The 20,599-nt window shown below is 25.7% G+C and overlaps 1 protein-coding gene across 1 annotated transcript; it reads left to right on the top strand.

The window, feature by feature from the left end:
* Positions 1–5,445: 5,445 nt before the first annotated feature.
* LOC129969539 (peptidyl-tRNA hydrolase 2, mitochondrial-like) lies at positions 5,446–20,564 on the top strand. Its single transcript, XM_056084150.1, has 5 exons — positions 5,446–5,885; positions 7,404–7,493; positions 15,721–15,842; positions 19,716–19,828; positions 20,475–20,564. Exons 1-5 carry the CDS (start codon positions 5,739–5,741, stop codon positions 20,522–20,524), a joined length of 522 nt encoding a protein of 173 aa, XP_055940125.1. The 5' UTR covers positions 5,446–5,738; the 3' UTR covers positions 20,525–20,564.
* Positions 20,565–20,599: the final 35 nt, after the last annotated feature.

Genomic DNA, 20,599 nt, shown 5'->3' with positions numbered 1-20,599 from the left:
GTGCATTGAGTTTTCTCTTGTCAACAAAAATACTCCATCTCTTTATCATATAATAATGAAATTTTACAGTTGTGTGAATGTCAAAATTTTAATCAGTGACATTTTGGAAGATTAATACAAAATTAAATTAACATCTGCATGGGAAATTACATTTTGTTGATTAATAAAATAATTATTAATTGAACTTTTTGACAAGATCTGAACAATTTAATTGAATGTTGGTAGTTTTGTACATAATAAAGAAATGATTTTCAATTTTAACTTTATAATGTGAAACGGCGAATTCATTTTGATCTTAGTATTTTTGAACTTCTAATTGTATTCTACTGATAATCCCTAACCTTGATGATCAGATTTAGGAGAATAGTAGGTTTGCCTATTTAATAAACTATACATAATATATATGAAAATGTAGATCACCTTGTCTATTGGTTCTGCAGAAAATGATTTCTAGTAAAGGGTACTACTCTTAAGGAGGGATCAATTTATATAGGAACAAACCATAATATATCAAACATTTATATGGTGAATTAGGGATTAATTCAAATTAACTCCATTCTAAAATATTTAATGTGTTACTTTTTCATAACACAAATGTATTAATACATATTAGATTTTAAAAAAACATGCATATTTAATAAGCATGTTATCTTTCAATAACCTTGATCCTCTGAGTTGGAAATTATAAGTGTAACTTAAAACAGTTAAGATTTTTTTTATAATTTCTTCCTGCAGTATTAAAGATTCCCTAATCATTTTACCTACAGTTTTAAAATTTTGTTTAAAAATTTATTAAAATGTTCAAAGTGTACATCTAAATAAAAAGGTAATGTTCCTCCCATCCAATGTTAGTGCTACAGGTAAAGTGTCAAGTCCTTATTTTTAAAGTTCTAGTTGTCAAACTACTAACTTGTAATGTTAATTGTAATAATAATAAATAATACCTTGTTATAAACAAGGACATTTTCTTGTTTTACTGGTAGATACAAGTCTTGCATTTTTCTAATACATTGAATTCTTTGAGTCATCATGAAACTATTGTAAGGTGGTGGATTATCTTCTATTTGCATTCATCTTTTGAAATAGCAAATAGAATAAATATGAGAACCAAATTACTAAGAACTAAACAAGCAGTAAATAAGTTGAATAACCAGTTCAAACTATAGAAACTAAATAAAGCATTCATGTTTAATACATTTTATTATTCAATAACAATTTTATTATCAAATAAAAATTCAATTCTTTGTTAAATTTTTTTGATAGATTTTTCTTTTTAATGCCGCCTGTAGAAATCGTGATGCATGATTTATAGTTGCTGATGTATATTCTATTTACCAAGGATACTTAACATCATTAAAAGTCCTTAAAAACTCGGAAGATCTTATAAATGTTCTTTTTAACCAGCAGGTTTTTTTTTTTTTTTTTTTTCCCTGGTTACAAAATTTTACCACACTAAATCTACTTGTATATAGGTTGTATTTTCTTTTTGATGTGGGATCTTTCAATGTTAACAGATTTTATGTATCCAGAGGTCAGTGAAAAAGGTTTTATTTCAGTTTAGGAACATACTGATCGAATGAATGAAATATATCCATTTTGTTTGCCTGATTTTTCTTCCATCTCCTTTAGATGAGAGTAAAATACCTTGTTTTTAATAATAATTTTATGTATGCATATTATGTTTTTAATAGTAACTTGAACTCATCCTTGAATTTTTTTATATGTAATTACTTTCTTGTAGAGCATTTGTTAATTATATTTTAACATTATTTAGTAACTTTATATTAATGAATTATTTGAGTATTTTTGTTTTGATTAATTTTTATGCAGAAGTTAAAAACTTCAATTTGCTGGAAAATATGCATTTGATGCATTTTGAACTTCTATCAGCGAATATGCCAAATGATTAAAAGCCTCTAAAAATAAAAATAATGCAAAATGTCATGATGCTCAGAAGCTACTTATCGGTCATCTGTTATTCTTTTAAAAAGCTAACAAATAAATTAATGCTAATAAAATTCCTATTTACATTTATTACCAAAGAGAAATAATGGTAATCGTGAAACATTTGTAGTACTATGTTTATCTGTGAACATGCTAACTTGAAAAATTCTTCAAGCTATAATTACTAAATTTCCAGATTTCTGCCAAATTTTGAATGAAATTGAAAGTTTTTTTGTTTGTTAATTCAGAGTACAATTCAGTTGAATAACTTCAAAACACAGTGTTACATTAGTAAATTGTGATACATAATTTTAGCATCTAAAATATAAGTCCATATCAGAGTTTTTAACCAAATTCATCAACGAGTTGATCATCTGTCAGTCTGTATGCTTATATACATGTAAACACAACTTACATAAATGAAATCTTAAGTTATCTTGTTTCTAACATTATAGCTCTATCATAAATTTTTTTTCTATTCGATTGGCCAGCCAAAAAGTTTTTAAACTATACTCGTCCTCCCTCCTTTCCTTTTCTACACTATGACTCTAAAAATAAAAACCTGTGCATTCGTGGGCTTGCTTAAGGTCTCTGATTTTTATGGCAGAAGAAGGGGTGACAATCTTCATTAGGAAGTATGCAATGAAGCAGTGGTGGAACATTCCCGCCTGGTTTCACATATATTTATGGCAGAGTGCATTAAGCCATATCTTCAAATGTATCTGTCATGACTTTTTTTATCTATTTATACGTTATTTTGCATGTTAGTAAAACATAAACTGTGTTTTTTAAAGTTTTGAAAGAAAATTGAAACAATTTCTTTAAATTGCCAGTGCCAGTATAATTTTTCTAACAATATATCTTGTTCTGCAATTGATTAAGTGAAGAAGGGGGCATAAAAAGGAATAAATTATTGGAAGACGTAGATTCAACAAAAGCAATATCCAATAACAATATATGCTTTTTAAGTATGAATTGTCAGCAACTTGTTTTAAAAATATTTGAATGTATAATGAATTCAATAAATTTTGGATCAGTAAAAAACGTTGTTTTGACAGAGAACAAGTAAGAATGAAAAATCAATCATGTTCTATGTTGTACTTTCTGCAGAAAGGATAAAAGACGGTACGAAAATGTATTTTCATGAAGTTTATAATTTCCTAGTCAAATATCACCTTTACTTGGTTTCGATAATTTTTGTTGTGAAAAGATTTTTTTTTTTTTTTGAAGATTATAAATTTAAAAATGGGGATTTTGAAAATTATTTTCATTCTTCCTCCTGAACAAGAATTTATTGAAAGAGGATTTAGCATTAATTAAAATATTGAAATGGGAAATTTGAATGAAAAATAGCATATTTCACAGCATGTAATCTATGATAAAGCAGTTAGGCAGAATCCACTAAGTAAGCATTATTAAAGAAGTTAGCAGTATCAGTCTATTCAAAAGTCTTCTTACTTTTTACAATAATAAATAGTTGAAATGACAAAATAAATGTATAGAAATAAATATTTGTCAATAATAAAAAAAAGTTAGATTCTGATTACTTGCTCTTCTTTCAGAAAAAGAAAACACAAGCTTAATAATAGGCTAATACTCTTACTTGGGCGACAAGGCAGGAACTTTTCACTACTAATTAAATTGATTAGTTAGAAAAGGTTATTAGAGAAAAAAAATGAATGAAGCTGAAGAAAAACTTCTATTTACATATTTCATAAAATTAGCATGATTTTTATATTCCAGATTTCCAATGTTTTTAACGTTTTTTCGAGAGATTGATTTGTAAAGAAAGTAGCAGTTTAACCACCCCCTTTTCCCCCCCTTATAATACTAACCAAAATGTAATTAAATAATTTTAGATATAAGGCGAAAGTATTTGTATAAAATTGGAAATTTACTTCGTTAATACACAACTTCATTTATGTCATCGAATTACAGTTCTATAATAAAAAAATATATTAAGTAAAAGTTGGTTTTTATTCTTCATTAAAAGAGCATATTTTTAAAAATAAATTAGTCTACGCACCTGTTACCATTTTTACATATTCCAAAACAAGTCTGAATTCGGGATAATAAAAAGTGGAAAAGTTAAGCATCATCTGTGGATTGCATAAATTTAGTGTTTTTAATCGAGAGAAAATGAAATATCTGTAAAAAATGGAATATTTGTGTTTAATTCAGCAATTTCGAGATAATCAATTCATCTATTTATTCAACATAATGTGTTTTAGCAAGCAGTATGTGTAAATTAGTTATACATGAAAAATTCTTCACACATTAAGAAAAGTAAGCAAGAAAATATAATTCCTATAAAAAGCGAATATCTTTTCAATCTAAATTTGATTTGTTTTTTTCAAGAATGGCAGATTGCTATGATTTCTACTGAGCCTGAATTTAACGGAGTACGTATTCTGTAACATCTGGCGCTTTAGTTATTACTGAAAAGAAATGATAATTCAAATTACCAAAATATTTGGCAAGATTAATCATTTCAATTTTATATTCTAATTTTATTATTAAATCAGTGATGAAAGGAAAGTTATAACTTCAAAATTATACATGTTTCATATTCCACTTATATAATCAAGAACGTGAAAAATCAGACATCCATTAGAGGAAAAAAAAACAACAAATTTTTATATTCTTAGCACCTTTATATATATATATATATATATATATATTCAGTAAGTAATTGCAATGGAATTCCTCTCCCATTCTATGTTGAGAATGAATTATTCATTAATTATTGTCAAGCTAGAAAGTTTCCTTCAAGTCCTTATAAATATCAATTATTTTTTTTTCTTCAATAATAACAATATCGCAGAATATTTTTAGATTTTGCTATTTATTCTACTAATTTAAAATGATATCAGAATCGTGTGCAGATTTAAAAGAATTAAAAAAATGATCTGAATGATCGATCGAGCATTCAAGCAGATGATTTTTATTGAAATAGTGGATGATGCCGACGGAATTTTTTTCCCTTTTACATTTTACAGCCCTTTTCATGCTTTAAAAGTTTTTTTTTTTTTTTTTAACTATCAAAAAAAAAATAATAAAAAAAAACTACGAATTACTTGCACTTCTGATTCTTTTTTTGCAATTAGAAAACTTGAGAATACCTTCCCACGTTGTCCGAATTTTATTTATGTACCTACCACCGATCATATGCCCTGATCTGATGTATCTGGCTTTGGTTAATGTCTCATTCCAATGAAGGTCGGACGAGTTCATTTTAGACCTCTTGTGCGACATTCTTTCAATTATGCTTTCAGAATCGTGATCTTTAAAAGGATGGCTAGCTGTCTAAATAATATTTTAAAATGAATCCAAGAAATACTGAAAAAGTTAATGTTTCTCTCCTTAATGAACATTTAAGGGAAATAGGGCGATATTTGTTTTGTGACTCTACCTGGATGCTACCATAATGAAATTTTTCAGAAAGTTATGATCACTAGATTAATAAACTTCTACAACATTTTAGATTTTGTTTGGAACATATATTTGAAACTATCTCAAATATCTTAAAGCGATAAATAAAATAAAAGGAGAAATAATTTTCAAAATTATTGTAGTACATTCTAAAACTTGGCAATAACAGTAGTACGGCACTTGTTTATAGTTTTGATTTTGATTGATTCGTTTTTTGATACCGGTTGCAAAGTTTCACAACGTGGTGTTTATAAGATTTTTGCGAAAATTCCATCTTGAAAGTCTCTAATCTAAGTTGGTTACGGTTCGTTGGGTAATATTTATCAGGAATTAGGTCCAAAGGTCATCGATCCATTTTTAAAATGTGGGAAGGAAACATATTTAATACTGCTGTCACGACTGCATGTGCTGCGGGATGTGGAATATTATTAGGAATTTTTGCCAGCAATATGCACAAAAAATACGTTATGAAGTCAATTCCTAGTAATGACAAAATTAGTGAAGAAGCGGTATTATATTTTTTTATCATTCTGTAATGATTTTATTTCGTTATCTTTAGTTTAATATTGTATTAATTTTAATTGTCACAAAAATATTAACAATTTTTTTAAAAATTGAATAAACGATAGTAATTTGAGGTCTGTGAAAGTTTTACTTTAAATAACATAAATTGGTTTGTCATAGGTTTTTTAAATCGGAAAGTTTTTAAATTATAATTATCTGTGTTACACATCTTGCAAATAGTGCCTAATGTTATTATGCTTGATTATAATAGAGATATCGATTCTGATGTGGCTTAGAACTGTGGAGAATGTAGTATCATGTGTTATTTAATTGTAATATAACTTCTTAGATTTGTCGCAAAGTATCCATTCTAAAATTTTCAAGTGAACTATTAATATGAAATGTCAACTAAAGCAATTATGACATGTAAATTATTGATAAACTTTAAAATGATTTGTTTTTTACTTTCTATGAATTTTTTTTTTTTGTTTTGTTTTAGCAAATTATTCAACAAATGTATTTTCTCTTTATCTTGCACACTTTTTTTTTTTTTGTAATTGTTAAAAGACATTTTTCTTTAAAAGCTTATTAGTAATACTATTTTAATGCAGAGGAAGTTTTAAATTTTATTTTAATAAAAGTAATTATATTTTAAGAATGATAATTATAGATATATTTATAAATATTTGCTAATAGTGAAGTAAAAGAGTGCATTTTAAATTAATCTTATTCTGAATATTATAAAGAATAGTATTGAATGTTATAACATATGAGAGGTTATAAACTGAATATTTATATTATGTGCTACCAGGCAAAATGTATGCAAATGAAATTCTTAGTTTTTATATTTTTCTTTGTGTATTAGATACTTTATGCATGATTATTCTTTATTGTTCCCTCTAGTTAAAGTAAACATTAAAATCTTAATAGCACAAAATTGTTCCTTATTTGAAAAACATGATTTTTTTTCTTTTAATTTTTATAGAAAGTAAAATAATTGTTTTTTGGAATTGTCAAGTGCAGACTAAAAGTCAAAAGTTAAAACAGTAATTTATTTTAGCAGCTCCCATTCTTACTTGATGGTGTTAGCATTATTTCAAATTTCTTTATACATAGTATATCTGTTTTTTGATATATCTCAGTTATTTGGTAATTGATTTTGTGCTATTATAATGCTTAAGCATGAAAATTAATATTATAAACATTACATAATATTTATTTTTAATTGTAAATTTTATATTTGGTGCATTACTTGATAAATCCCAATGGTTCTAATTAAATAGTGCAAACATGCAAGCTTGGTAGTGATCAATAATCAGATTTGATCTAGTTTTTATATTAAAAAAGGCTTTCATGCCAATGTTTGATAATATGCACATATTTATCTATTTCATTTTAAAATATTCTGTGAAAAGATAAATGGGTTTGTAGTTATATAAGATTAATATATATATATATATATATATATGAATAATTTTGTAAAAACTAAACTATATCTTAATTTAATTAAAATCCTTTTGTAGGTTTTCTCTGATTTTGTTCAAGGAGATCTGAAACTAGTACTAGTTGTACAAAATGGACTGAAGATGGGAAAAGGAAAAATAGCAGCACAGGTTTATTTTTTACTTATTCTTATTTTGTTGCTTGTGATTCATATTAGTTCATATATCTAGATTACCATTTATATTTCCTGAAAAGTTAATTTCAGATGGACATTCTACTAGTTAGAAAATAATAATTTGATTTAAAATCACATTATTCCAAAAAAATAATCAATCATAAAAACAGAACCATTAAATTTTTCTGAATAATAATATATGTCTTTTGGTTCTAGACTTAATTTGGGTTGTATCATTACTTATGTTGAATTTTTTTCTGATAATTTCTTGAATTTAGTTCTCCTTATGTAGTAAGCCAATTAATGATTCTAGGAAAGCATTCGACATTTTTTTAATGTTAGAGGTGTCTTTGGCAAGACTGGGAAAATTCTGATACCATACGTTTAAGTTTTGTCGTCTTTTCATTATACATTAACACCTCTATGATAATCCAATTCTCTATGAACGTATAGCCACATACCATTTTATATGTATATACCACATACCATTTTATATGTATTTAACATCTTGTATATCTGATAATAGTATTTACGCAGTGTTAGTAATGTAATTTCAAAAGAAGAAATTACAATTTCTTAAATTCTTATCTAGAAATCACTTTAAAAGGATTTTAGTCATTAATTATTGTTTTATGCTAATCAGAAAATAAGCCTTTTTTTTTTTTTTTTTTTTTTTTTGTGGCTCATCGAAATTAAATTTGTACTCCATCGGTTGCCCATGTGGGAAAATTAATGTATAGAAATGAAAATGTACATATTTTTCTCTGGATTCAGTATAGAAAAGTGTATTTGTACCTTAAAATTAGATAACTTTGAAACCTGCTAATTATTTTATAATTATCCTGTGTTTTCCCAAACACTTGGCAAATTCATATTGCCAAGCATAAATATAAATGTGAAAAATCATGATTTAATTACTGGTATTGTGTGTAAAAGCACTAATTTCTTATCTGTCAAAATGCTCAAAAGAATTGTATTATTTACTTCTTAAAATAGCCATATTTGTTTTATTAGACATATATTTTGGTATATAGAGCTATCAATCTTACTGCTTGTATAATTCTCATTGCATGAATTCTTAATTCTACTTGTACTTTATTGCCGTTTGTTATTTAGTTAGTTACTTTTTCTATATCAATTTTTTAATTAGATATTTCATAGATAGTTTTGTTGTTCATAGAACTACATAAAATACTATTATTCTTTTAAAAATTATTAAATGAATAAAAGGTTTGAAAAAATTATTTGGAATTATGAGTTTTTGAAGCTAATTGCAAAAATTATCTTATGAGTTTTACATTTGTTATTGCAGATTCTTAACTTGCAGTAAGATTTCTTTTCTTCCTTTTAAAAGGAGCATTTTTCTATTAGTCTTTAATTAGACTAGCTAATCCAATTAAAAAAACTTACCAAAGATTTTTTTTTTTTTTTTTTTTGCAAACTAATGTATTTTTGATATTTTTAATAATAACTACTTTCTTAATCTTTTTGTTTCATTTTTTTAATGCATGCTATGAAATTTCCAATTAGCTTAAGACTGAGTTATTTAAGACAAATTAGTTTAATATCTTGGGAATGAATCATTATAAATATCAGATTATCTGCAACTATCTCTTTTTGAAGAAAACAGATTATTGTTAGTTGCAGAAATATAATTATACTCAAGATAATTTTTTAAAGAGATTAGACATGTTATGTTACATTCAGAGAAAATTAAGGAACATTATTATGCTACATAAAATTTCTTTAAAATATAAATTTTGCTGAATATAATTTTCATATCAGGACTACTCTGTACATTCTCTAATCTACTGATTTATGGTCTCATTTATCTGAGTTAATTTTGATACTCTATCTAGCCAGTATGGCTAATTTATTACTAGCTGCATTTGGGAACCAGCTAATTGGTTGGGAGATATATCAAACATGGGAGAAGCTGCTCTAAAACAGATTACAGTAGTATATTGCACATTCAATCATTGTTCTTACTAATATATTATTTTAAAAGAATCTCTTGAACAATATATTAAAGGGATTTTACTACAGTATATTGAAATGTAATTTTAAGTTTTCATCGAGTTTAAGAAAATTATTATTCATTGGGCCAATTTCACCAAATTTTAGTTTTAAAAAATTACTACATTTAATGTTTAAAAATTTTGAAGGAAAAACATTTTAAAATCTATTTTCTTCTGGGTTCAGATTTGATAATTGTTTAATGATTTTTCTCTTTTGAAATCCTTTGGAATTGTTTTTGTTTTCCAGTGAAATTTCTTTCCATTTATAAAGGTTTGTTCTGATTAACAGAGCAATGTGCAACTTAATCCATTGAAGTTAAGAACATGAAATTTGGCTGAAAATTGCTTCTGAAATATTAAAAGCCCACTAAGAACAGATATTTCAAAATTTTAATTAGAAGTTTATTTAAAAATAAATGAATTTTAATGGGTTCTGTCATAATATCAAAGTATATTATTGCACAAAAATTATTTTTGTTTTTTGTTTTAAAGTAGCTTTTTAATTATATCAATTTTGTTTCAGTAAATGCATTTTTTTCTTTAAATGTAGTAGTTTCTTAAAAATTAGTTTTAGATGCAATTTGTATCAATTATTTTTATTATAATGGAATTTAAAACAATATAATTACCTTATTGAATCATTGTCATGAAATTTTATTGCTGTTGCATCATGATAAAAAGAAAATTCTTTCTTTGCTTTATTTGAACTTAAATGTTTTAAACCATTTCATTGAATAATATTTATTTGATGAGTTTTGTTAAATTTTGAAGTATTGTAATATATTATCTCGACCTTGCTTTAAAAAATACATCAACTGCATTTTTTAATTTTCATTTTGCTTCTGATTACACAACTAGTGCTTTTTTAACTTCATGAATTTGTTTCTTTATGGAAACTAGGAATTATTCATTTCTTGGTAAAATATCTTATTGTGTTTTTCTGTAATTTTTAAAAAAAATTAAAACAAGAAAATTTCATTCATTTTTGCATACAGGTTAAAAAAAGTAGATTTGTATTAAATTTTCAAAATATGACATGTTTTGAGAAAGCCCTTTACTAAATTTCAGAAGTAAGAAGTGGTAAGATAATTTTTTATAGTCTGGCCATTTGTAACCACTTCTATTATTTTTTATTTAAAAAATAGAATTCAGTATTCTATTGTCAATTTCATAGTAATTTCCTTAATCTTATGAATATAGACATCCTGGAATGCTTTAGCTCTTAGTTTTTTAAAGCTGCAAATAAAATGTTCTAGATTGATAAATATGGTGAGTTAGCACTGGAGGAAAATCATATTTTTTATTTTAGTCTTGTTGAATCTTGCTTGTCGCTGCTTATATAGAAATCAAATATAAAAATTTTGTCATGCTGCATTTCTCCATGTATGTCAACATTTCCAGAAATGATATATCCATCCAAAGTTTGTAATTTGTTCATTTTAAGAAATGTTGGATACCACTGATTTTTATTGTTAACTTGATTTTTTGGTAATAATAGTTTTTACACTTTTGTCAAAAATAAAAAAAAGACACCATTTGTTTAACATTAGAAGATATTGTGCAAATACAGAAGTACATATTAAAATTTGAAAAATAATCTTTAAAATTAATTTTCATGTTTTTCAAAAATACTATGCATTACTATAAAACAGAAAATCCTATGTGTAGAAAATATGCAGTTTATGTTTGCTTAAATGTAGAAAGGTACTTAATTTTTGCAGTAATTTCTCATTTTGCACCCTGCATCAGTAAAATCTTTTGAAACCATTTTTTTTCATAGATATATAATTCATATTATTTTAGAAGTCTTGTTCTATTTTATTAATTTTTATTTACATTTATCTCATTTTCTGTCAGCATCTATAAAATTCATATAGTTTTGATATATATTCTATTATTTTAAGCCTTTTTAACAATATAACCTAATTTCTAATCTAAAACAATGCAAGATTTGGTATTTTTCTACTTTTTAATAGTAATTTCAATATCAGTTGTTACAGATTCTCATTAGAATTAAGTAAATGTATTTGCTGTACTGAAATCTTCTTCGCCAATGATGATTTGTTTTAAGAGCAGAAGTTTAATTTCACTGTTGTGGTGCATCATTATTTTTCTATTAATATTGATAGTAATTCAGATTATAAAACAAAAGCAAAAAAATATCTGCAGCTTTAATTGTCTTTTATCAATAACTGATAATCTTCCAGAAATATATTTTTGTTTTATCTTTTGTGATTTGTTTGATATTCATTCAAAATTCATATGATTCTTGATAGAATGTAAGCTTAAAATACTAATCCTAATAATTAAAAGAATTAATTCCATTTTAAGTTGATAATAATTTTGAACATGCCTTTGAGTGTCCCTTTCTGCTTTAAAACCATCATTGTTGAATTTCTCAGTGCAATGTTTTCTCTGATAGTCATGAGCTGTATAAACTATATTATCGTTAAAGTTTTTACAATAGTCTACATGAATTAAAATGGATATGACAAAATAAAAAAATAATTAATTTCTGAATGTAACGACTGACATTTTTTTTAGAGAACTCTTTCATAATTAAATTTCTATATTATATGACTTTTTCACCTTTGATTTCTTTTTTAAGTCTACATTTATTAAAGCTAGATTTATCACTGCTTTTTTAAACTGAAGGATAGTACTATAGCAAAATTAAGTTTTACTGGTGTATTTGGATTTTTATTTTAAATTGCAAATTAATGTTTTTAAAATTTGCTTTTAGGATTAAAAAAATTATTAATTACATTATGTGGGGCAAATTAGTATATCTAAAGATGGTGCAATTACTAATTTCTTTTTGATTAATAAAATTACTAAATGAAAATAAATTTTTAAAGTTAAATTTGGGAAATATTTAATTTTTGATTTATTTTTCATAAATACTCAAAAATAACTTCACTTTGCCAATAAAATTGTTTGAGAATTAATATTTGTTAAAAACAAAACTGTTTGAAAAAGGGAGAGGGGAATGTTTTCATTTATTTTCATCCCACTTCGAAATAATGAGCTCTAAAGCATTATAAAATAAACTATTATACATTTAAACCTATTGAAACATATATTTGACCAATATATGATATGAATTTTTTTTAAAAATTAATTACGGTTATTGAATTGAAAAGCTTTGTTTGATTGAATTGTAATTTTTATATTTGAAAATTATTAAACAATGTAAAAACATTTCACATTAGATTCAGATATTATATTGTTGCTAATGTTATCTATCAGCCTATCAGTTTTGAATTTGTAGATAAATTAGGGTATTTGAAACTGTATTTTATTAATTAAATGAAAATTTATTATATGAAAAAGCTCTGAGATTTTAGCACTTAAATCTATTGTCAAGACTATTATATTATTGTGCAATTAATTATATGGTGTTGAATATCACTAATCAGAAAACTATTTTGACTAGGATTGATATTGTGGAACCATATTTTTGATTTATAGAAAAATAATATGCATTACTTGTACAAACTGCACTAAATAATCATTAAAACGAGAATCCTTGAATTTATAATCAAATAATGTTTTATTCTGTTTTTCATATTTTTTTTAATGAAAGTTATCATGAATGGGAAGTGTTTATGCATTTCTGTGAAAGATGGTAATAGTAACAGGCAGTTTTATTAAATTTCTCAACCAAAAAATAATACTTATTAGCTTTAAGGAAATCTTTAAAGAGTAAAGCAGGAGAATAGCACTTTTGTAAAGTGTCAAATTCCACTCAAATTACCCCAATTTTTACTTATAACGTTTTTAGTTCTTTTTAATAAATTTTATTTATTTGCTATCATTGACTTACTTAATGTATGACAAAATAGTATTTTCTGATTTATTTCATTTGGGATATACATTTAAGCTAATGATCAGAAATCTTTTAGATATCAAATCAAAGTGCGTTATTAACTGTCCTAGATTGAACCCAGATATGTTTTTTTTATAAATATCTCATTAAGTCCTGTTTTTGAATATGTAAATTCAGTTGTTATTTGAAGTTTATCTCTTGTGACTTACAAACATTTTCAGAACTTTAATGTAGTTCATGTTCCAATGGTCACAAAATATGCCAATCTCATTTCATAAGAATGCAGATATCACCTTGGTTTTGGTAGTTATCTTTTTCAAGAAAATTTATATTACACTTATTTATGGCAGATACATTTTTCCATAATTATTGTTCAGATAAGTAAAAAATAATATATTTTCTTATTTTATGAAATTACCGTTTTGACTTTCTTCTGGAATAATAATAATAAACTTTAAAATTTTCTACTTTTTAAAATTTGGAGTAGGCTTCTGAACATCTTGCCATGAAACAATTAGATTTTTACAAAATCATTCCATACTGAGCTACAATTGATCTTTTGTTCTGTCTATATGCTTACTTGAAATAGTTTGGTTTTTTTCCTCTAAGGGATTTGGTAACTTTTTGCATTAGTAGTGAGAAAACGTTTAAAAATAAAGCTTTATATGTACCTCTGATGAATTAATGTTGGCAATGTTTCAAAATAAGTAATATGTCAAAATGTGAATTGTGTTCAAATATGAGGAATAATATTTATTTTTTATATCCAAAAGAAATGCTTTCTACTGCGACTCTGCCAATAGCTAAGGCTTTTAATACTTCTTTCTTCAAATCTTTTACTAAATCTCCATCACTAAATTTAAGTTAACAATCATGTTAGTACATCCTGTCAAAACAGTGAAATCATGATTCGTAAATTAAATGTTTATTAGATAAATACTCAGTTCACAATTTTTTTTTACGATTTCAATTTAAATTAAGCAAGAAATTCATTGTGAAAGTATTCACAAATTTTGATTTTTATGATTCTGATATAATAACAGTTGAATATGTGGTATTATTATTTTTATGCACTGTTTAAATATCTGACATATATAAACAATTGATTTTTTTTTCTCTTTTTATATCTGTATTGTTAGATTTCTTTTATTTTACAATACTCAGAATTAGATTTGAGAATCATGCATACATTAAACAATAAAACCATATTATGTTGTTTGCAAAATAAATGGATATAATTTTATCTATTGAAATTAACTTTAAAAGATAAATATATTTTCTTGGTTACATATGTCTAGTGAATATGTTAATTGCTGTAGAATAAACTAGTAAAATAGACTTTATTTTCTTAAAAATTTGAAGGATAAGTAATATTTTAAATCATGTTAAGTATATCTAAATCCTACTAAAATATTCAGAGTATTTTGAGTTCATACATAATTTTTAAAGAAATCTGTTTTTTTTTTTTTTTTTTTTTTAAATAATATTGCTTGCTTTTTTTTTTGACATTCATTATATATATATATATAATATAAATTCTAGAGAGAAATCATCCAACAAATATACTTTTTAGTCAGAATGTTTCAGGTTCTTAAATCATGATTTGAAAGTAGTTGTATGACATTCTTTCAATAAGGCTCTTCCAGACTTTTCTGATCCCTGCTGTTTTTGAATGAAATTTTGTTTATTAATCTCAAATACATGTATGAATACAAAATTAGAATTCATAATAATTGCAATATTTAATTTTTTAACTTTAAAATCTTTCTTACTATTCCTACTGAGTAGTTAGAAAAAAATTGATTGTTTTTTTCTGAACAAAATTTCTATTAGCGTTATGACTTATTGTAAAAAAGTTTTTACTGAAATAAAAAAATTTGTGCATGCTGAATTATGTAGCAAAGAAATACTCTTAAGATCTTGTATAATAACTCTTTGTAAAAAGAGATGCTGTATAATTCATTTGTGAATAATACAATATTTTGTACAGAATGACGAAATAAAATAACTTAAGAATTTATTTTTCAGTAAAATGTTTGAAATTTTTTTTTTTTTTTTTTTTTGTTTGTTTTGTTGTTGTTGTCAAAATAATAAATGTATATTATTTTTAAAATTATTTTTTCCCTTCAGAAACATTTAGTAATCATAAGCATTTATATCTATTATTATTGATATAGTTAAGGATAAATGCAGCATTATCAAGAACCTATACCAAAATGTGCATGAAATGTACATAAAATCTAGAATGAATGTATGAAATTTGTTTGATTGAAATATGATGAAATAGTTATTTTTTTATTATTATTATTTCTTCAGAAAAGATCTGATGACCCTTATTTCATAATATGTATTAATGAAAATTCATTTCTTTGCAGTGTGCCCATGCATCTGTGGCTGCTTACCAAAATTGTTCTATAAAAAATCCAAGTTTACTTAAGGAATGGTTAAAAAGTGGACAGAGAAAAGTTGTTCTCAAAGTAGATTCTGAAGAAGCATTGTAAGTTTTTAGTGTCTCTATTTTCGTCTTCTTTTTTATGATATATAATACTTCTGTTATGTTAGCTTTATCTGTTAAAGCAGAGTATATCAAAAGTCTTTGATGCATTTAAAAAAATGAAATATAAAATCTTTTACTGTGTATAGGACAGTGTGGTTTGCATTAAAATTCTTCTCATAGTGAAAATCTTCAACCCCTCCCCCATTTAATAAATTTATTTAATTCCTAATTTTGCCTTTAAATGGGTACCAATGTCTGGGAGAGCATGGTGGAGTGCACAAACTCAAAGTGTATAACTTTTGAGCATTACTATTAAGGGAAAAAAAATGCTTAACCATACCATTACATTATAAATGATGAATGCAAAAATAGATGTTACATGTAATAAGAATAATGAAATCATTGAAATGTTGGAAAAAATTAGAATAAAGAAAGAAACATAGAAGGAAAGTGATATACTTGACAATAAATATTGGTGATTTCAATTGAAAAAAGCAAGTCTTTGCTGTGCTGTTTATTTGGGTGCTGTGAAATAGTGAGGGAAAAATCAGTGTGAACACTTAGATATATGATAGATTGAAGACAGAAAAAGTAGCTTTCAAGGAAGTCTGTATTAGATTTGGTGAGAGCCTTTAGTTTGGGGGAAAGATTTGAGAAGAAGAAAGTGAACCAATTGGAATGGAAGAAAGGAGGGAACACTCGAATGTGATTCAAAGGAGTTGGAGAAAAATTATAACATCAGATCATTAAGAATTATTAATTTTTTTTTTCTTTAATACATCTTGTACTTGCAAGTTTTGCAGTTTTAAATAGGCTGAGGAATCATTGAAAGATCATTTTAATTTCTTGAACAGCTTCAATAATTTCTTTAAATTCATTGAAATCTTACTGAATCAGGCTCTCTGGTACAAATGGGCAGTTTTAAATGTTCAGCAGTTTAAAAGTTCCCGAAGAAAGTGGGGAGCCTCTTGATTTTTAGGGATTGCTATGCAGTTTTATCAACATACTAGCCAACCAGGTGATGCATATGTGTTCATGAATCTTTAGCTTTTAGATAGTGCTGTGCTTTTAAAATTAAAGGTAAGGGAGAAGGGAAAAAACTCAACATAGATATTGCTGCTTGTTTGTATGTTTTTTCTTCCCAAATTCATGGTAGGTAACACATTGACTGAAATGAAGTGCTGTTTAGATGTGGTTTTTGTTTCAAAAGACACATATTTTGAATTATGATAATAAATTGGGTGAATTGAATTTCTATTAATTTCTTATGATGAAATGAATTTTCTATAATTGTATTTCTCCTCTTTTATGAAAATTGTGATTTTTTAAAATTTGAATTTTAAAAAAATACACGAAGAAAAAATTTAATTCCAGTCACACTTTTCTATCCTATTTTATTCATTTTATGATTTTAAAATGTGTCATGGATTTTTGGTACATCCTATATATTTCTTCTTTACCCCATATTTAAAAATATTTTTACTTTTCTTCCACTTTTAGGAAGTATATTGTTTAAGTAATCCATTTTAATTTAACATGCTTGCAATGTATATTTAATTATGTTGGATAGGAAATTTATAAGATTTTGAAAATTGGAAGCAATTCTTTCTTTATTGAAGCATGTTTAAAAAATTAGCTTGGTTATTGTGCATAATTTTTGAATTTCAATTTTATTATTTACCAGTCAAGTCTTAAGCTTTATGTATGTGGCATTATACATCTTATATCATATAAAAAAAAGATGCAAAAGAATAGTTAAATCCACTGTTTTCTTTTGAAACGGGGGCAGTTGAAGTTATTAATAAATATGGGAATACTGAATATTTATATGATTGTTTTCATATATCAGGGGTGTTTGTGCTCCGGGGAAACCCCGGAATTCCGGGGATTTTGAACTTCGATACCCGGAAATTCCGGGGATCGTCGTTCAAAAGGAAGTAGGAATAATAATGAATTATTTATTTTGATCTGGGTAATTTTGTTTGCTTTGAAAGCAGAAAACGCAAGGTCAGTGTGTGTGGTGAAAACTTTTCCTTTCTTTCTCCAAAGGCAGTGATAATGCGTGAAAAGGGGGGAAAAAACTTCTTTTTTGTTCTTTCCTTATTGCAAGTTATGACTCATTTTCCCGGTTCTCGGACATTCTCTTCTGGATTCTTTTCGGCAAGTAGGCGCGGCAGAAAAAAAAGAGAGAGACTTCGTTCGACCAGATGTACGATCACGTGACCTGGGTTCAAAGGTCTTAATTTTGCAAAAAAAGTAATTCATTGAACTTTTATAATTAAGTCATTCAATACTTCATAATTGTAATTTTTCATTTCTCCCCCCCCCCCCTCCTTCTCGAAACTCCAAAATGTCGGTAGTAAGTCCGTAAAAGTTTCAGGGGATTTTTTGGGGTCCCACAAACACCCCTGAATATATGCACTAAGGATAATTTATATAGTTGGTGACAATTAGATGATTATTATTCATTTTAGGGGAATTATGAGATGTTAGAATTTTCATGCTTTTAATTCTAAACAATAAAATTTTAAATGATGTTAATTTCTTGATCTAGCTGTGATTGGATGCAGAGAGATATCTGCATATAATCTATGATAAAGGGGGGGGGGGTCCTGATATTTGCTGTGGTACATATTATAAATGCACTAGATGCAGATGTAGAAACAATTTAAATGCTGCTGTACACTATAAAAATAGTGTTCAAATAATAAAATATTATTATCAAACAAATGCCTTACTAATAAAAGCAGTTGTGTGTTTGCTTTTCTGTCAGTGCTCTACAGAGTAGACCATTGCACCTAGTGTTATTAAATACAGCACAAAAAAAAAATTTGGGGAAATGGAAATGTGCACCTTCAAGCATTTTAAAAAATGTTACTTAGAATTTAGTTAAGATTCAAATCACAAAATTTTACTTATTAGTATTTTGCATCTTTTTTTTTTCAGTGACTTGCAATCATATTGTAACAATAATTATGCTTTAAAAAATTATCATTTTAGTTATTCTTGTTTAACTGTTATATGATTTGGTTTTTTAATCTTTGACAATTTTTTAAAAGTATAATTTGTAACGAAGTTTGTCATTATTATAATAAAACAACAATAAAACTTTAAATATACTTTTTTTATTGTTCATACAATTATTATCCATTCCTTTATTAAAAATTAAGGAAAATTCTTCTTGTTTCTTTTAATTTTGTTTTATGCATTTTATGGCAATAACATAATGAAGTTTTACTTTTTTATTTTATTTCATCAAAATTCACGTAGAAAAAATTAACAAATCCTTTCAAGATTTTATGCAATACATCTGAACTACTGGAAGAAATTAAATTTGCTGCAGCATGTTTCATGCCAGCAAACATGCTATTTGATGTGTTCATACAGTGTATGTAAAATGTGCACTGTGTATTTAAATTGGAATTGAATGCTTCTGTTACATGAAACTTTGATGTTGTAGCATTGCATATGACAGTACATAGTTAATTGTTGGCTTATACAGACAATACAATGTTCATGCAAATGTGATGTCATGTAATTTGTCTCCATTAGAAAGGTTCATGTACACAAAAACAGAAGTTCAGGGCTATTTAAATAACATTGCTTAATTTTGAATCAGAATTTGAACTTGAATGTGTGTGTTGAAGAAACTTTGTATATAAAACAGTACTTAAGAGATTTGATTTATATTGAATACAAACTCAGTGAATTATAAATTACCTAAAAGGATTTGTAAATAATTAAAGAATGCTAATTTGAGTGGCAATAAGTAGGAATTTAAAATTAAATAGGAAATCAGTAGTTTTCACTGAATGATTTTTCTTAAACAGATGTTTTGCAGCTGATTTTAAATAATGTTAAAAAAAATTTCAGAATGGAAATAGCTGCCACCGCCAGAAGAGCTGGTCTCAATTTTAATTTAGTGTGTGATGCAGGACGAACACAAATCCCTTCAGGAAGTAGGACAGTTTTAGCAGTTGGCCCTGGTAAGTGTTTTGTAATAGACTTTTGCAAACCTATTTATTATAATTGCTATGTATACTTAATTCTACACCATTAATTTCACACATTCAGTGCAAACGAGTTTATTTTATATTTGTATGTATATTGATAAAACATTTCATAAATTTATTTTAGAATTTTTACTTAAAATTTAATTGAAATTGCTTTTTATATAAGAAAGATTATTAATTTAAAAGAAATTATTCACTGTAATCATATTCTTAGTTATCCCTGTACGATGTTGTTGTATTATTGTAATTTTAGAAGCATAGTTTTCATTTATCTTTATAAACTTGTCTTAAAATTGTAATCATATGCAAGGAGACACAAATAGTTATTAAGGGGAAAATGTAGCTAGATACATATTTTAAACTTAAGTTTTGCTCTTTAATTTCTATTCATTGAATGATAAAATGTTCTTATTGTTTAAACAACATTTATATCCTTTTGAATATCCAGATATTCTGTCTGTGATATTTTATTATGCACAATTGCTCAAAAAGTTACTCTGTTTACTTAAGGAATGTATTTAATTCATTTATACTACATCTCAATAATTAATCAGTCAACACAGCGATGTGATTACACAATGAATATCATAATACATGTATATGTATTTTTCTTTTTCAGATTTGGAGCAGAATATTGATAAAGTTACTGGCCATCTGAAACTTCTATAGTATTAATTTTTTAAAATAAATTTGTATATATTTTTTAACATATGTGTTTCTGAATCATTTTTATATTATGAAAGA

This window comes from Argiope bruennichi, chromosome 5 (genome assembly GCF_947563725.1).
Source record: "Argiope bruennichi chromosome 5, qqArgBrue1.1, whole genome shotgun sequence".
Lineage (NCBI taxonomy): Eukaryota > Metazoa > Arthropoda > Arachnida > Araneae > Araneidae > Argiope > Argiope bruennichi.
Note: the sequence above shows the minus strand (reverse complement) of the source record. Positions and strands in the feature narration are given on the sequence as shown.